The sequence below is a fragment of the Pollachius pollachius genome, assembly GCF_949987615.1.
Source record: "Pollachius pollachius genome assembly, chromosome: 8".
NCBI classification, from domain to species: domain Eukaryota; kingdom Metazoa; phylum Chordata; class Actinopteri; order Gadiformes; family Gadidae; genus Pollachius; species Pollachius pollachius.
In genome coordinates, this window is record NC_136941.1 from 20,611,762 (window position 1) to 20,627,171 (window position 15,410).

At 43.9% G+C, this 15,410-nt stretch overlaps 2 protein-coding genes across 2 annotated transcripts in view; both read right to left on the reverse strand.

Annotated features, from left to right (window-relative positions):
* Positions 1-334: 334 nt before the first annotated feature.
* pa2g4b (proliferation-associated 2G4, b) lies at positions 335-5,986 on the reverse strand. The gene is made up of 13 exons (XM_079740868.1): positions 5,805-5,986; positions 4,965-5,093; positions 4,731-4,836; positions 4,571-4,640; positions 4,385-4,477; positions 4,215-4,278; positions 4,035-4,113; positions 3,871-3,949; positions 2,148-2,281; positions 1,828-1,922; positions 1,525-1,652; positions 1,351-1,404; positions 335-1,251 (listed from the first exon to the last, which is right to left on the reverse strand). Exons 1-13 carry the CDS (start codon positions 5,890-5,892, stop codon positions 1,192-1,194), a joined length of 1,179 nt encoding a protein of 392 aa, XP_079596994.1. The 5' UTR covers positions 5,893-5,986; the 3' UTR covers positions 335-1,191.
* Positions 5,987-6,655: 669 nt separating this feature from the next.
* erbb3b (erb-b2 receptor tyrosine kinase 3b) overlaps positions 6,656-15,410 on the reverse strand; it is a gene marked incomplete at both ends in the record, with an annotated part of 19,038 nt that continues 10,283 nt past the window's right edge. The window contains 17 exons of the mRNA XM_079741181.1: positions 6,656-7,506; positions 7,691-8,000; positions 8,327-8,389; positions 8,885-9,070; positions 9,176-9,273; positions 9,356-9,502; positions 9,734-9,809; positions 9,920-10,075; positions 10,204-10,389; positions 10,579-10,677; positions 10,793-10,912; positions 11,022-11,163; positions 11,254-11,310; positions 11,397-11,554; positions 14,107-14,200; positions 14,412-14,544; positions 15,189-15,391. Coding sequence (XP_079597307.1) covers positions 6,656-7,506; positions 7,691-8,000; positions 8,327-8,389; positions 8,885-9,070; positions 9,176-9,273; positions 9,356-9,502; positions 9,734-9,809; positions 9,920-10,075; positions 10,204-10,389; positions 10,579-10,677; positions 10,793-10,912; positions 11,022-11,163; positions 11,254-11,310; positions 11,397-11,554; positions 14,107-14,200; positions 14,412-14,544; positions 15,189-15,391 — 3,079 coding nt within the window. The remainder of the gene's footprint in view (positions 7,507-7,690; positions 8,001-8,326; positions 8,390-8,884; positions 9,071-9,175; positions 9,274-9,355; positions 9,503-9,733; positions 9,810-9,919; positions 10,076-10,203; positions 10,390-10,578; positions 10,678-10,792; positions 10,913-11,021; positions 11,164-11,253; positions 11,311-11,396; positions 11,555-14,106; positions 14,201-14,411; positions 14,545-15,188; positions 15,392-15,410) is intronic.

The window sequence follows — 15,410 nt, forward strand, 5'->3', positions numbered from 1 at the left end:
TATGTTAACATTGCATGTGTACCAGTAAGATGTTTATTCAAATAAACTTTATAGGCCTATATAACTAGTAATTTGCTACATAAAACAATCCCAATCCAGCACTTGCAATCAGCAGAAATTTTAATTTAGTAAACACTCAGAAATAAAAATTGACATTTCCTAGTATGCGATTTATAAAATTTAAAAACTTCAAAATGTATGACACGTATAAACATCCGCAAAAACAAAGAACATTTGCTTGCGTGTGTATAGGCTAGTGTGTATAGAATCATGACTAAGTGACGTTGAAACAAAGTTTTCACTGGACAGCTCAATACAGAAAAACAAGCATGCATGTGATGTCAGGTGGCTTTTTAATGTTTCCAAAAATAGTCTCTGAAACAGGGATTTGTTTTACAAAAGCATCCACATATTAAACAGCTATGGAAGTCTTATGTAAACAGAATGTTAAACTCCTTAAAAGCAGTAGTGGCATAAGAAATCCAAAAAATGGAGAACTCTGAAAAACCTACTCCATGAACAGAGCAAAATAAAAAAATATTGTATATTTAATCAATTTCCACAAGCAGAAGAACCCAATTGAAATGTGATTGATGCTAAAAGGAAAGTTCAGACGGTTGTTTCTGTTGTACTGGTGTACGTTCTAGACGCAGCGAGAACAAAGTATATGTGCTGGCATTAAACTAATATTAGCATGCTTCTGTTGATGGCATGTGACTTTAGGATCCTAATGAGATGTTAAATCCCTTTCCTCCCAAGCATTTGTTACTTGTTTTTCAAAAATGGATGGATTAACTTCAAAAGGTTTAAATGTCCCACACAATACATTGGCAGCCTGCTGTGTAGAAATACTCCAGGTCACACAGTGAGAACCTTCCTATTTAATGTAGATTTAATTGACAGTTTTTAGCCAAGTTGGATATTCTTCACTGTGGGAAAGAAAAATAATAGTATATGCCCTCAAGATCCTCTTGGAATTCTGACTAATATTCGGTGAATCTGTTTTGTGCCAAGGACACGTTTTATTGAGGAGCAGCAAAATCCCAATCTGACATTAAATTTGGAGGTATTCACGTCGGCCAAACTGGCCCTCAGACAGCTGGGATGGAAGGATTCTTGACCATCTGTTCTTTGGGTCCTCCGATGTCTGTCAGTATTTTCTTGGAAAATAAAAAGCTGAGAAGGATGGAACTACTCTGCAGCTTCAGTCTCCATCGCCTGCCCGGTTGCACTCTCCACGGTCTTGGAAGCCTTGCGGGGGAAAACAAAGATAGGAGAATGTGGAAAAGCGGTATCTTTTTTTTATTTATTGAACTCCTATTTCAAAAAGCTATTGGTATTTCAGCTTACCTTCTTTTTCTTCTTCTTCTGGGCCTTGCGGCTGGCAGAGCTCTGGAGCAAAGCCTTTGGAAATAAATGCAACAGGTCATTAGCATGTAATGTGGGTCCTGACAGCACTGTCTCCAATTAACAAGTAAAGAACTGATATATGAATCCACCCGAGGCCTTTCTCCCACCCCTCACCTTCAGCTCTGGATCCTCAACTTCATGCTCAGACTTGTAGAGATCTGGGTCAAACAGGCTGTTTGTGATTCGCAGCGGTCCATTTGCCATGAGCAAAACGGTGAACTTGAATTGGGCAACAAACTCGCCTATGGAAGAAAGCATACAGATATGGAATTAACCACATGGGTTGGAGTTGTTACGGACTATTGTATACAACTTTTCCTATGCATTATATTTAATTGCACATCATGTGATGTGTGGCTTAAGTTAATTACTATGATTAAAATACATAGCATTTAAAACCACTCTTATTCCCCTCACCCTCTTTTTCGTGCAACACGTTGAACGGCTGAACCAGCTCATGCTTGGAGCACTCAACGACACCCATTCTGGCTTTGGACTCATCTTGAAGGGCTCTGTGGACCCAAAGGACCCATTAGCCAAATAAAAAACACACGTTGAAATTTATACAGAAATAAAAACATTGCACAAAACATTTGACTCATTGAGAATAGTAATTGGGAAAAACAGCTTGGATAAACCCCCCCCCCCTCTAGCTGAAGTATGTTTAAAGTGACAACATACAAATGTGTGTGTTGGAAAGTATATTGCAGAGCGTTTGTAGCGTAGCGGTAACATGCCTGAGAGTAAAGGGCATGGCATCGAAGCGTCTCTCTACTTCGCTGAAAAACATCCGAGATGTCTTCATCTTCAGCCCGTACACCTTGTTGGGATCCCTCTTGTAGATGGTGGTCCGCTGCCCGCCGTCCTTGGCCTGCAGTGTGGAAGATGGATTACATTATAGACCTGCGTTGGTATCACCGCAGGTCAATAATTGCAGAGGACAAATTACAACTTCTGGCTTCATAGATAAGGCATATGAGGGCCATTTAGAGGGTCCCCTATCAGACTTTGGCCTGTGCAGGGAATAGTGAGGGCTGGCCCCAAACTAAAGATTGTATTTTTAGACTTGATTGACCTGTCAAGCCAAGTGCCTTATCGTGACACATTTAAAGTAATAATTTCAATACATTTTGGAGTGAATTGGAAAATGGTTTGAGCTCCAGGACGGCGTGTTATACAAACCCAAAAAATGTGGCTGCCATTAAAATATTATTTTTAAGAGCACAGGCACAGAGCGGGCCACATATTATCGACAAAGCGGTTCTGAATGAGTTTGAAACACGACATTGAACATTTACGGACATGTATGTATAAAGCATATAACTACATAAAACTATATTTAAAATTGAACAAATGCCACAGAGCATGGCAGTTGTCAAAAAAACAAAAAGGTTGGTATTTTCGTGTCCGGTACGGCTGGATGTATCAATTGGTGCCTGGCAGTACATTCCAAATCGTATCCATAATTGTAACTACTCTTTTGAGCACAGAGCAAAGTTTTGGTGACCAGCATGGATATGAACAAGGGAGATGCAGGGGGTCAGATACTAGAATGAGACAGAAAACACTCGTGCTGAACGGGGCTTATCGTGTGGAGATTCAACTCCATTAGAAACATCTCTAAATGCACAGTAAGGGCGCAGATTCTTGAGATCTGATATTACTCTAAAAACGGAGTGCACATAGAGTCTAACTGAACGTAGCTATCGGTCTCCTGCCTATTATTTTATCATTCAAAGAACATATTGAACAATACATTAAAAAAATTCAGCAATATGACTACGGTTGTGGCTTGCTATAATCCACAGTTGTCCATGCTTGTAAACGGGTACAGATAATTGGCAAGTTGCTTTTAAGACAGGTATGTCTGCAAAACGCCAGACATCGTCATTGTCCCGCTTTTTTTTTTTCCCGCGTTTCGGCAAAAGCAGGACATTGAAAATATCAACCTCATCTTAAAACATTAATTTTGAGGGAGAGATCGTATTCAGACGAGTCCAAGTGTGCTTTGTTTAGACCAATTTCTCATAGTAAGTTAGTTAGAATCAACCTAACATTGACTTTTGAAAAATAAACTCTCAAGCATCCCTTCAATTTCTTATGTATGATCCGATTGCATATTGACTGACACCTAGTATGAACCCCCACTGGTGTATGTGGATGAAAGAAGCTCCATCAGGTGTTAATGTTAATAACAGCTATTGTGTTCCCTTTGCGGAATAGCATACCTAGAAATAGTGTGATTATTATCCAGGTGGCCATCCAGTTATTATTGGCTATGTTGAGGGAATATGTTAAAGAAGGCTATGTTCAGTCGAGTCTTTGGCGTGCTTAAAGCTAGAGTAAGGATGTGATCACTCCTTTAAGAGAGCCACATTATTATGAAAAAGTATTTTCAATTCAGGCATCATCCAGGGAAGGGTCTCTGTTGAAAGAATGAAATAAAAAGAGTGATGTTACCTTTCCCTCGCCGGTGCTGATCAGCACATCGACGGCGTACACCTCGTGAACTTCAAACTCAGCCTTCTCGTGGTCTTTCCTACAATCACAACGAAGAGCTTGAGTCACTGCTGAAGGAGGGTTGTGTAAGGTTTCAAATCACTGAATAGGGAACTAATATTTACCTTTGCTGCTCGTTGGGATTTTGAATAATCGTTTTCTCGCCATCAATAATGTGCTGTTTCAGCTGGTGAGACAGCATACCTGCGAGGTTTAGTATCAATTTAGGACAAGTATACAGTGCGACACAATGTTAAGGCCGAAAATACTGGCTGACGTCGACGGAGGGTCCACCGTTCACTCACCCTCGATGGGGGAACACTTGAACGACTTGGCGATCTTGTTCCAAGCGTCTGTCACTTGTGAGTTCTGATGAACAATAGAGACACCTGGATTAGCCAAAGCCATGAACAGTGAGATAGTGTACTCTTTGGGAGTCATCGCCAGAGGTGGGTGAGAACCATCCAACATGTACCTGGTTCCCAGGCTTGACCAGGCGTATGGCGGCCTCAGCACAGAGGTGAGCGGCCCTGAGCACGTCAGCCTTCCTGCCCGTCAGGGGCACATCCTGAAGAAAAATGACAACAAATGCGTATTAGGTATTAGAAAACATTGCGCAGGCTTCATATTATAAGATATGTCCCCTACAGTGACGACATACCTTGGTCACTCCAACGACAAGGCTGTGGGCCACGTTTGATATGAAGCCGTCGACATGCACACCCAGATCACTGAAAGGAACAGAAAATGTAATTTCCCCTCTAAAATACATGACAACTGGAATGGTGTGTAATTTTAACAGAAAGATGAGTGGTGCCTACATTTTAACGAGGTCTCCATCCTTGAGAATTATTTCAGCATCGCTCCTCAGAGGAGAGAAGTGGCATACACAGTTGTTGACTGAGACACTTGTTGGAAAAGCAATACCTGCGAATGACAAGGGTATAAATAATATAAACATATGCACATAGTATAAATAAAGCACACATAATGGTAATGGAATAAGATAAGGCCATACATCGGCATAGTATAAAACAGCCATTAAAGATAAAGACCTTTCTTCATGTCCTTCTCCTTTTTAAAGACTTTCCCAGTCTCTGTGCTGATGAAGGCGTCTCCCATATCGCAGAGGCTCAGCACAGGTACACCTGCTTTGGCCGCGTCGACCACGACCTTCAGGGCCTCTGCACGGGGACAAGAAACAAAAACAGGTGGCAGGGTTATTATTAAATCACAAACTTAAAACGGCATTTAAGAAGTGTCCCTTAAACACCATGGAGGACCACTTGCTTGACATTTTTGGGACAAATGAATAAATCCCAAGAAATGTTTTTATCATCAATTGTTATTTTTGACTTGTTGATTGTTTGACTTGAATGCTTCCACTGATAAAGCTTGCACGAATGTTTGTCTTTACACGCACTCAAGCTAGCATGAGTTTGACATTTGACCAACTTGATGACAGCTTGCGAGTCACTATGTTCCCTTTGTCGATGATTATGAACCACGACATTTACCCTCCATACATTAGTGGCTTCATGACGACCATCAAGCTGAGTCCATCAAGCCGCAGCCCGTTTTGTAACATGCTATAGCCTAGCATAGTGATCCTACGCGATGAGGCTTAGCTGGCTACACCAGCTAGCCATTGTTACCTAGCGGTAGGCTAACGTTAGCTTGTAAAGCTTAGCAGAGAAGCACAATTCCCGAGGCTATATGACAGCAGCGTGACTGGAAAGCTACAATTACACCCAACAAAAAACGATTATATGAGTATTTATTGCGTATCATATCCACATTCGTCGGAAATGCGCTTCTTAATCATAATAACACCCCATGCTTTTCCTAGGGCACATGGCCACATCAAGGTAGACCAATGGTAAATTCATCCTCACGGTTAGCGATCTCAGCTCCCATCTTGTACTTGGTGACCACCAAGTCATCAGCGATGGTCTGCTCCTGTGAATCTTCATCCCCAGACATATTGACAATTTGTGGTTAGCGCTCGAAATAACTTTAATTTCGCGGCGTGTCTCCTCCACAGAATCGACCACGCTGCCCGGTTCTCTCAACAGCGCTCCACTCAAAGGCCCGCCCGACTCCGGCTACTAGACCCCGCCCACATCAGGCTCACGTCCGCTGCACGCCAGCGACGCGTCATCTGCGTCTGCATGCCTCCATCTCATCTCAAGTCTGTCTACTACTCTGTGCCATTTGCATCTGCATGCCTCCATCTCATCTGAAGTCTGTCTACTCTGTGCCATTTGCATCTGCATGCCTCCATCTCTTCTCAAATCTGTCTACTGCTTTGTGCCGTTTCGTATCTGCGTTCTGTCAGGGCAGGGGTAGTGAGAACATCTTTGTTGTTGCACAAGATTTATTATAGTACATATAACGTATACAATATATATATATATATATTTAATCAACAAAGCAACATTGGAATACTTCAGGTAAATGCAAATAACATTGAGCGCCATATTTATTGGTAAACATACAATACTATAAATGTTCATAGTTGGCATTCAAGTTAATAAAAATTCAATGATTCATCTTAATTGGTTCACATTGGCCTAAGCATCAGCCACATTTATGCTTCATGAACAATTATACATTGAAACAGCACTACACCCAGTGCTATAATCAGACAGACCTTTTCTTCAGGTTTTCAGAGTTAATGCAACTGTGATGTATTTATTTACAACAGATCAAATCTTTTCCCAATCTTGTGCGTCACTCTACATTATTAGGTACGTATAGCATCTGGCTTTAGAAACAGTCTGCTGTGCCAATAGTCTGGGTTGTCAAACGATGCACACATGCTGCTGCCCATCTCCTGAGCCACATCCAGCCCCTTCGCCGGGAGGTTCTGGTACTCTGGCTGCTCACACCCATGCGAGGGAAACCCTTCCATCTCCTCATACTCCTGGGCTGTTCTAGCTACCCTCGCTGACAGTGTACCAGTTCCCGTCATGCCGTTGAGTTTCTCCGCTAGTCTTGCTTGCTGGTTTGCACAGAGGTACTCCACATCACACACTTCTTCCTGTCTTGGATTTCTCAGTATCTTCAAGGATAGAAGCTCTTTCGGTGTCGCCTCCTTCTCCACCGTCTCCCCAGTCTCCATTGCTGCTTGATTCGCACGACGTGTCTGACTGCTATGTCTATCAGTCAGAACAGTGTCTTGGTCTTGGGCATGAGAGCCTGATAAAACTTCCATGTCTTCATATTCTCCAGCTTCTCGATGTGCCTCTCCTGGCTCCTCTACCTCATGTGGTGTCCTACTCTCTGGATTTTCACCGGCCAGAACATGGTTCTCCAGTGAGTTCCTTTGATCGGCCACAGCTACCACGCAGACCTCCACTGGCCGGGGTTCCTCCACCACAGAGCCTTGAGGTGTTGTAGTGGTCCTGTGACCCTCTCCCCCCGCTATGGGTAAAGGTGTGGAGGCCGGGGTCTGTAAAGAAGGTTCTCCAGGGGAGTTGAGCTGTTGGTTCATCACCTCATAGTCTTGGGGAGAATCTGGAGGGTTCGCCAATGGAGACAGTTGACCCCTGGTCGAGTTTGAGTTTCTGCCACCAGTGTGACTGAGTCTTGTTACTGTGAGACAAGAGACACCGGATGTGTTATACTTTCATGGGAGGTTTTCGATTCACTGTAACTGATGGGGGTCATGACATTGATGCAGTTTATAGCTAGTTTCTTCTCAGTATACACTGAAGTCAAGGTCAAGGGGAATGGACATGCGTTGGGACATTTTCTATGTCTTACAATAAGTCCTTACCTCTTCCCGAACCACTACAGGACGAACCCGGTAGGACGTAGCCGTAGTGGTCGATCTCCTCTTCGTCCTCCTCGTCCTCGGTCGGTACTCTATGGGTGGATGGCTCCGAGGCGGTGGAGAGCTTCCTGGGTACAAGACCCATGGACGTGTGTGAACCGGCCCGTGCACTCATAACTCGTCTTGGCCTGTGAAGGCTGCCCGTCAGTGGGATGCCCTCATGGAGCTCCCCCTCCTCTGGGTCTCTCCTCCGGCCCTCGAGACCCTCAGATATGGTGCACGCCGAGGTCAGACGGGACCTTTGGGATCGTCGCTGAATGGGAAACAGTTCTGTTTATCTAACAGCCAAGCTGAGCTAATCTTGTTCTCTTGAAGGGACCATTGGGGAACAGCCGACACATATGCACCTCATTTCCTGCCGTGATCAGTTCTTGGCATAGGGGCAGATTCATTATATTGATTTGACCATGGCCATTTGCAAAATGGTAGTAATGGTAGCTGACTAGACTGAAGATGTATTAAGGAGATTGCTTTATGTGTGCTCAACTATTGAATTTACATATACTCTGGATTATTTCTGTGTATGTTGTTTTCTTTGTGTTTGCAGTGTTTTCATGTCATGTGTGAGAGCAGACCGACCTTTTCTCCTGTTCTGGGGGCCATAGGCAGATACCCCACTGGTCCACCTTGAGAAGAGCAGCTCTACAGGAGACAACAAACCAAGGAGATGAAGTGCTTGTTCCAAAAGACCATCCATTAGGATCGTCTGAAGGGAAAACATGCATTACCCTGTGAGGGTTCATCCTCAGACAGGACAGACAAGCATTACTTTAAGAGCCATATGTTGTATATGTCTAGTTTGCATATATTGAGTTATTGTTCTGCATTGAATATGATTATTATTAAGATTGCATATTAGCATGGACCCATAAGGCTTCTGTAGATATAATGACCTCAAAAGAAGCTACATTATGCGCGGGAAAACAGAGCTAGAAGCATACGTAGCAACACAGTTTTTTGTGTTGACCTTTTTTAAGTCAAAGGTCAAACTTGTTTTATGAGTCAAGCTCATTGCTTCTTTAGGCTTACCAAGTGTTGTGAACATTGGAAAGAATACTGGAAAATAACGCTACAATTACCCTTTGAAAGTTCATCCTCAGACCGGATAGACAAGGGTTATGGTCAGACAAGCATTACCCTGTGAGAGTTTATCCTGTGACGGGACAGACTGCGTGGTGGAGAGAAGCTGAGTGGAGGTGTGGCCATGCCATCCTCCATGTCCTCCATATCCTGAAGCTCCTGCTCCTCCAGCTCGGCCTCCACCAGACCCCTCTCCGACTCCCGGTGGTGAAGCTCCACCACTCCTCCTTCCTCTCCCTCCGACTGCAACACCACAGTAGAGGTGAAGGCTCTTCACCACCAGCCACCAAACAGCTCAATAGACTCGGAGTCTATTGTCAGATGAACTTAAAGTCTACAAAAACACACCTTCATGACGAGGAATCTACTCGGGTCTCTTGCCATACGTGTGAAGTCACTGGCCAGCTCTTTGAAAGTCGGCCGTATGTTTTCATCAATCATCCAGCCTGCGAAAAAAATATTGAACACAGTGAGTGCTTAACGTAGGGCTCGTGCCTCGGTGGACAGAGGTTAGGGGTCTTAACTCACACTTGACCATGAACATGTACACGTCTATGGTGCAGATCTGTGGCTGGGAAAGGCGCTCGCCCTTCTCCAACAGACTGAGCAGGTCGTGGGGCGGGGTGGAGGCGTAGGGCTCAGCTCCGAAGGACATCATCTCCCACACCGTCACCCCTAGTGAGCGAGGCAAGCACAGGAGATAGGAGGTTTATGCCATTCATTAAAGATTCCATTCTTCAAAAAGTCAAAATCCTAATGAAAGTTGTCACCAAGACAATACAGTCAGTAGCAGAGATCTCTCGCTCTCCCTTCATATCTCTCTCTCTCTCTCTCTCTCTCTCTCAATTCAATTAAAATTCTCTCTGATACTCTCTCTCTCACACACATACACACAAACACACTTACCATAACTCCATACGTCACTCTGATGGGTGTATCGTCGAAATAAAATACTTTCCAGCGCCATCCATTTAATGGGTGTCTAGGAGAGATGAATCACAGACGCCCTTATGATCGGTTTGGATTCCATTAAGCAGCTGGCAGTTAGTTACTCACTGTGACGAATCACTGAGTGAAATGAGTCACGCTCACCTTTGTTTCACTGTATACATATTTCTTCTCGTCGGGATGGAGAAGGTCTGCCACACCGTAGTCTGAGATCTGGACCTGGTAATCGTTCTTCAGCAGAACGTTGCGTGCGGCCAGGTTTCTGTGAACCATGCCGTGTTCCTCCAGGTAGAACATACCCTGGGGGGCACGGAGAAGAGAACACGATTCATTGACGAGTGTAATATGAAAGTGTAGCATATAGTACTATATATAGAATAAACTGTAGTTTATAGTAGTATATATAATAAAACTATGGATGCTCTTACTTTTGCAATCTGCACAGACCAGTTGAGCAGCCTCTGGGGATCAAGGCCGTCTCTGTGGCGCCTGATGTGCTCCAGCAAAGACCCCTGGGAGCTGAACTGGGTGACAAGTTGAAGGCTGGAACCTGGACAAACACCTAACAGCCTGACTATATATGGGTGGTCCAGGCTGCCCATAGACAGCATGTGCTGTGAAAACCAAGACAATGATTTTGTGATTAATTATTATGCATGTACTCTTTATGATTTTTGATATGATATGTTAAGCCTATAAATCTTGTTTTATGAACTACAAAATGGCCTTCAATCTGTTCTACCACAATGCCATTTTAGATTTGAAGATGATGACATAATAGAGATGAAAACACTGGTTCTCACATCAGTGATGTCATTGAAGGTCTGTCGCCCAGAGCTGTCCTCAATGGTCTTGATGGCGACAGGAATCTTTACCGTTTCTCCCTCAGGAGTCCAACATCCCTACACACCATTTCAAACCTCAGTTCATTTGGAGGGATTATATATAGTTGTGGATGTAGTAGTACTTCTATATATATTAAGTTATGTAATATTATTTAGCCATTGAAAGTCCTACCTTGTGCATTGTACCAAAAACTCCAGTTCCAAGGCCCTTAATCTTCTTCAGCTCAGAAGCTCTCAGGATCCGTGCGTAGACTTTAGTCCCCTTCTCTCCAGGACCCAGCGGCTCAAAACTCTGCCAAGGTACAACAGAGGTTGTTATTCAAAATAAACCCACGAGGGGCCATCCGTGAACACACAGAGGAGTATGTTACTAGTGTAGGTGATCGCTGGGATAGACTCACCTCGCCACTCTCTAGGTACCTCCTCATGGCTCTCTTGCTACGGATGGCAAGTCCTCTGTGGTACAGCAACCCCAGCAGGAACAGCACCAAGCACACTATCAGGCCGGCTGGGACCCCCAATGCGATGCCTGTGGTCTGTCTACTACCGGGAAAATTGAGGGTCTGCTGGTTATTACTGTAATGAGACTCAACATGTAGTGTTTAATGTTCACCCAAAGAGGAAAACCCTTACTTTTTACTGGCTAGGAGTGCAGTCTCCGAACAGTCCTTCAGCTCAGGGCCAATGCATCTGTAAACGTCCACACATTTTTATCTTTGTATAGTATACGTAGTGTGACACCCTATGAGATAAGAAACACGCTAATGCAGGCTCACCCTTGGGTACAGTTGAGGTGGCAGGGCTCACAAGCACCCTCCTTGTTGGGGTACTTGAAGATGACCCCCTTCTGTCCATCTGTCAAACCACTTGGACATGAGGACACGCAGTACGGGCCGTCCCTCAGTCCGGCACATGTCACACACTTATCTGGTCCCTGATTGGTCAAACATTAAAGTGGTGTGTGAGAAAAACAAAAGCCGTTATCTGTCATATCAGCAGGCAGAATATTGGACGTTTTGCCAGCCGGAAGAATGTTGAAAATGATGCTGAGGAGTTCTTGTTATTATTTCTATATCAGGTCGAAAGCGAAGCAAGCAGCAGGTTACAAGATGTGTGAGAGGCTAATTAATCAATTTTCAATTTAAAAGACATTCAATCACAATGTGAGGCATTGGAACCAACACAAGCAGTATTATTACTGAGGTACACAGTGGTCAAATTACAGGGCTGGTATTAGCAGTGGAATTATAGTACTGAAGACTTCCCTCTTTTAGTCTAAACAGGTAGTGTAGAATCAGTAAAATACTATCTGAAAAGGGTTAACAGAAATTAGGTTGTTGAATGGAGTCATAGAATCCAGCAGCCGCCTGCCTCCATGGTTTGGACCCGCCCCTTCTCGCCTGACCACACTTACGCCTAATCAATCGGCTACTCTATATATCGCCCCAGTCCCTTTGTTCTCTCTGGCAGCTACACAAACCTCCCTGGCCCTGTGACATACACTTCCGTTCCAAAGTTTGGGGTCACTTAGAATTGTCCTTATTTTTTAAAGAAAAGCACATTTTCAATGAAGATTACATTAAATGAATCGGAAATACAGTCTAGACGTTGTTAATATGGTAAATGACTATTCTAGCTGGAAACGGCTGATTTTCTATGGAAAATCTGCATAGGTGTCCAGGGGCCCATTTCCAGCAACCATCACATTTTTAGCTAATCGTGTTTAGGCTAATTGATGATTAGAAAACCCTTGTGCAAATAAGTTAGCACAGCTAAAAACTGTTGAATAAAAGGGTGAGTTTTCATTGAAAACATGAAATTGTCTGGATGAACCCAAACTTTTGAACGGTATTGTAGATACACACCTATGGTTGTGTTTGATAAAAACACAACCTTCAACACATCAACACATCTGGCCCTATTTTTACGGTCTGAAACGCAAGTGAGAAGCGTGAAACGGAAGTAGCTTTTTGGCGGATCACTGGCACTGTTGCTATTATACTGGCGGATAAATGACTCTTGCGCCCGACGCAAATCTAAAATGGGTTGGTCTGAATACCCGTAGGTGTGTTTTGGGGTAACATGCAATCAACCAATGAGAGTGCCTTCTCCCATCCCCTTTAAGAGCCATGAGCACATTTGAACCTGACGAGTGGATATTTTGACAAATGCATGACCACATGAATTTCAAACTTCAAATGGCTTAGTTTATGGCCAAATAATATGGCCTAATTCACACATGGAATAGAGTTTTCTTCTACAACTTCAGAAATACTGAGTCGTCATGTAAATTTTGGCAAAGAAAACACACATATGATATGCGATCCTGTGGCCACAACTGTGGTTCTGTTTAATGATATGCGGCAATACATTCACAAACATTGTTTCTTACCATTATTGTACACATTAACGTTATCGACTTGTGTTCATAATATGCATGTGTCCCCCCATTAATATACATTGCCATGGACTGTATTATGCGTGTTTAGTTTGCGTGTGTTTAAACAGATGGGTGCACACCCGCACGCCCGCATTCAATCATTCTTTTAAACACACACACACGCGCGCACCTGCAATCATTCATTCTTTTAAACACAAACTTGCGATAATACAATGTTTTCTCGGGATCATATACTCATCAATCCTAAAAGTTATGGGCTTGTACACGATGTGTGTGTGTGTTTGCTGTACGGTGTTTGCAGATGCATTGATTTAAAAGTACAACTTATTACTGCTGTATCAGTTGTTCTTTCCCAAATAATTTAAGCAATATTATCATTTACCCTAAAACAAGATTTTGTTTTGGAAGGCTGGGATATATCATACTTTGCTCAAGTTTATTATTGTTATTATTATTTCAACACATGGCATGGCCTACTACAGTATTCCTTCATGCAGCCCTTAAGGAAAAAAATGTTTTCACAATCCACATCACCATCATAATATTTCTATTAGGCAAATCGTTTACATGTTTGTGCTGTGTATATCCTACTGGTGTGTAAGCTTATGTTGCAGTTCCAACCTGCCATGGTACGTCAAAATAGCAACACCAACTGCGCTATCCGCTAGTGCACTTAGACCAGGAATTTTTCGGTCAGTTGCGTAAATACTTAATCGATCAGTAAGATAGCACCATGTATCATTTGTGCCGGAACACGCCTTTGCTTTTCGCTGACACGCCTCTCAGGGCGCAAGTTTAGTGGCACAACTTTGCTGTGGGGGAAAATCAGCTTTGCGCCGGGAACAAACTAGCAACGATACATCCGTCGGTGTAGAAAGTCAATTGCGCTGGGTGCAAGATAGGGCCCATCATCTCCTAGTGCTCTTCATGTGTGTATGGTGGCAATAAATGGCTTGAACAGAAAATCTGTGTTCCTTCCTACATTCTTATCGGTACCATGGAGATGATTGGTTGGTTCCTGTGAACCAATGCTAGACAGAGAACCTACAGTAGTGTAAAACATTGTTTTGTGAGTGTAAAGTTACCGGCCCAGTACAGCTGAACCGTCCCTCCTGCAGCTGGCACTCTGGGTGACACACAACACACTCGCCGTGGGACCCCACGATCTCCCTCACTTCTCTGGTGGAGACATGGCACAAAACATTGATAGCAAAAAGGTACTGGGTTCATGTCCTAACTGAAGGCATCATAGAACAAGATGCCAAGGGCATGTGGCCTTCTTAATGACATTAACCTGAATTCACTGTAATAAAAGCATCTGCTAAAATGATTAAATAGCAAAATATTGAAAATCCCACACAACTAGAAAAACCTGTTTATAAATACTGACCCGATGTAGAAATGGCAGCTGGCAACACAGATGCCATCGCGGCTGTAGTTCCTACAGGAGACACACTGGTCGGTCCCCGGGCCCCAGCAGCCCGCATCCGAACACAGAGGGTCACACACCTGGCCCTCGGCCACTGGAGTCAAAGGGAGAGATCACTTAAATCACTCAACCATTGAAATATGAACAATGATGGATAATGATTTCTTAATATAAATATAGCTACAGAATAATACATAATATGTGTTACTTATTATATTACTTATAAGTACTCGCTTAAAAATTCCACACTGCTCCAGAGGTCTGTTGAGCTACATGTATAACCCACCACCCTGAGGTCTGTGTAGCTAGATGTCTCACCCACCACACTGAGGTCTGTGGAGCTAGATGTCTCACTCACCACACTGAGGTCTGTGGATCTAGATGTCTAACCCACCACACTGAGGTCTGTGGAGCTTGATGTCTAACCCACCACACTGAGGTCTGTGGAGCTAGATGTCTAACACCACACTGAGGTCTGTGGAGCTAGATGTCTAACCCACCACACTGAGGTCTGTGGAGCTTCATGTCTAACCCACCACATTGAGGTCTGTGGATCTAGATGTCTAACCCACCACACTGAGGTCTGTGGAGCTTCATGTATAACCCACCACACTGAGGTCTGTGGAGCTTCATGTCTAACACCACACTGAGGTCTGTGGAGCTAGATGTTTAACACCACACTGAGGTCTGTGGAGCTAGATGTCTAACCATCCACACTGCTCCAGAGGTCTGACTCACCACACTGCTCCAGAGGTCTGTTGAGCTTGATTTCGTTGGGCCGGTTGTTGCGTCCGTGCAGCAGGTGGGTCCAGTTGACGGTGTGGTGGTAGCAGAGGTTGGCGTTCTGACTGATGAACACGCTGCCGTCGTTGATCTCACGCAGCGATCGCAGCCCCAGAGAGGTGAGAGTTGGGATATGCATCACCCCCAGGGAGTAACTCCTGAGACGGGCGAGAAGGA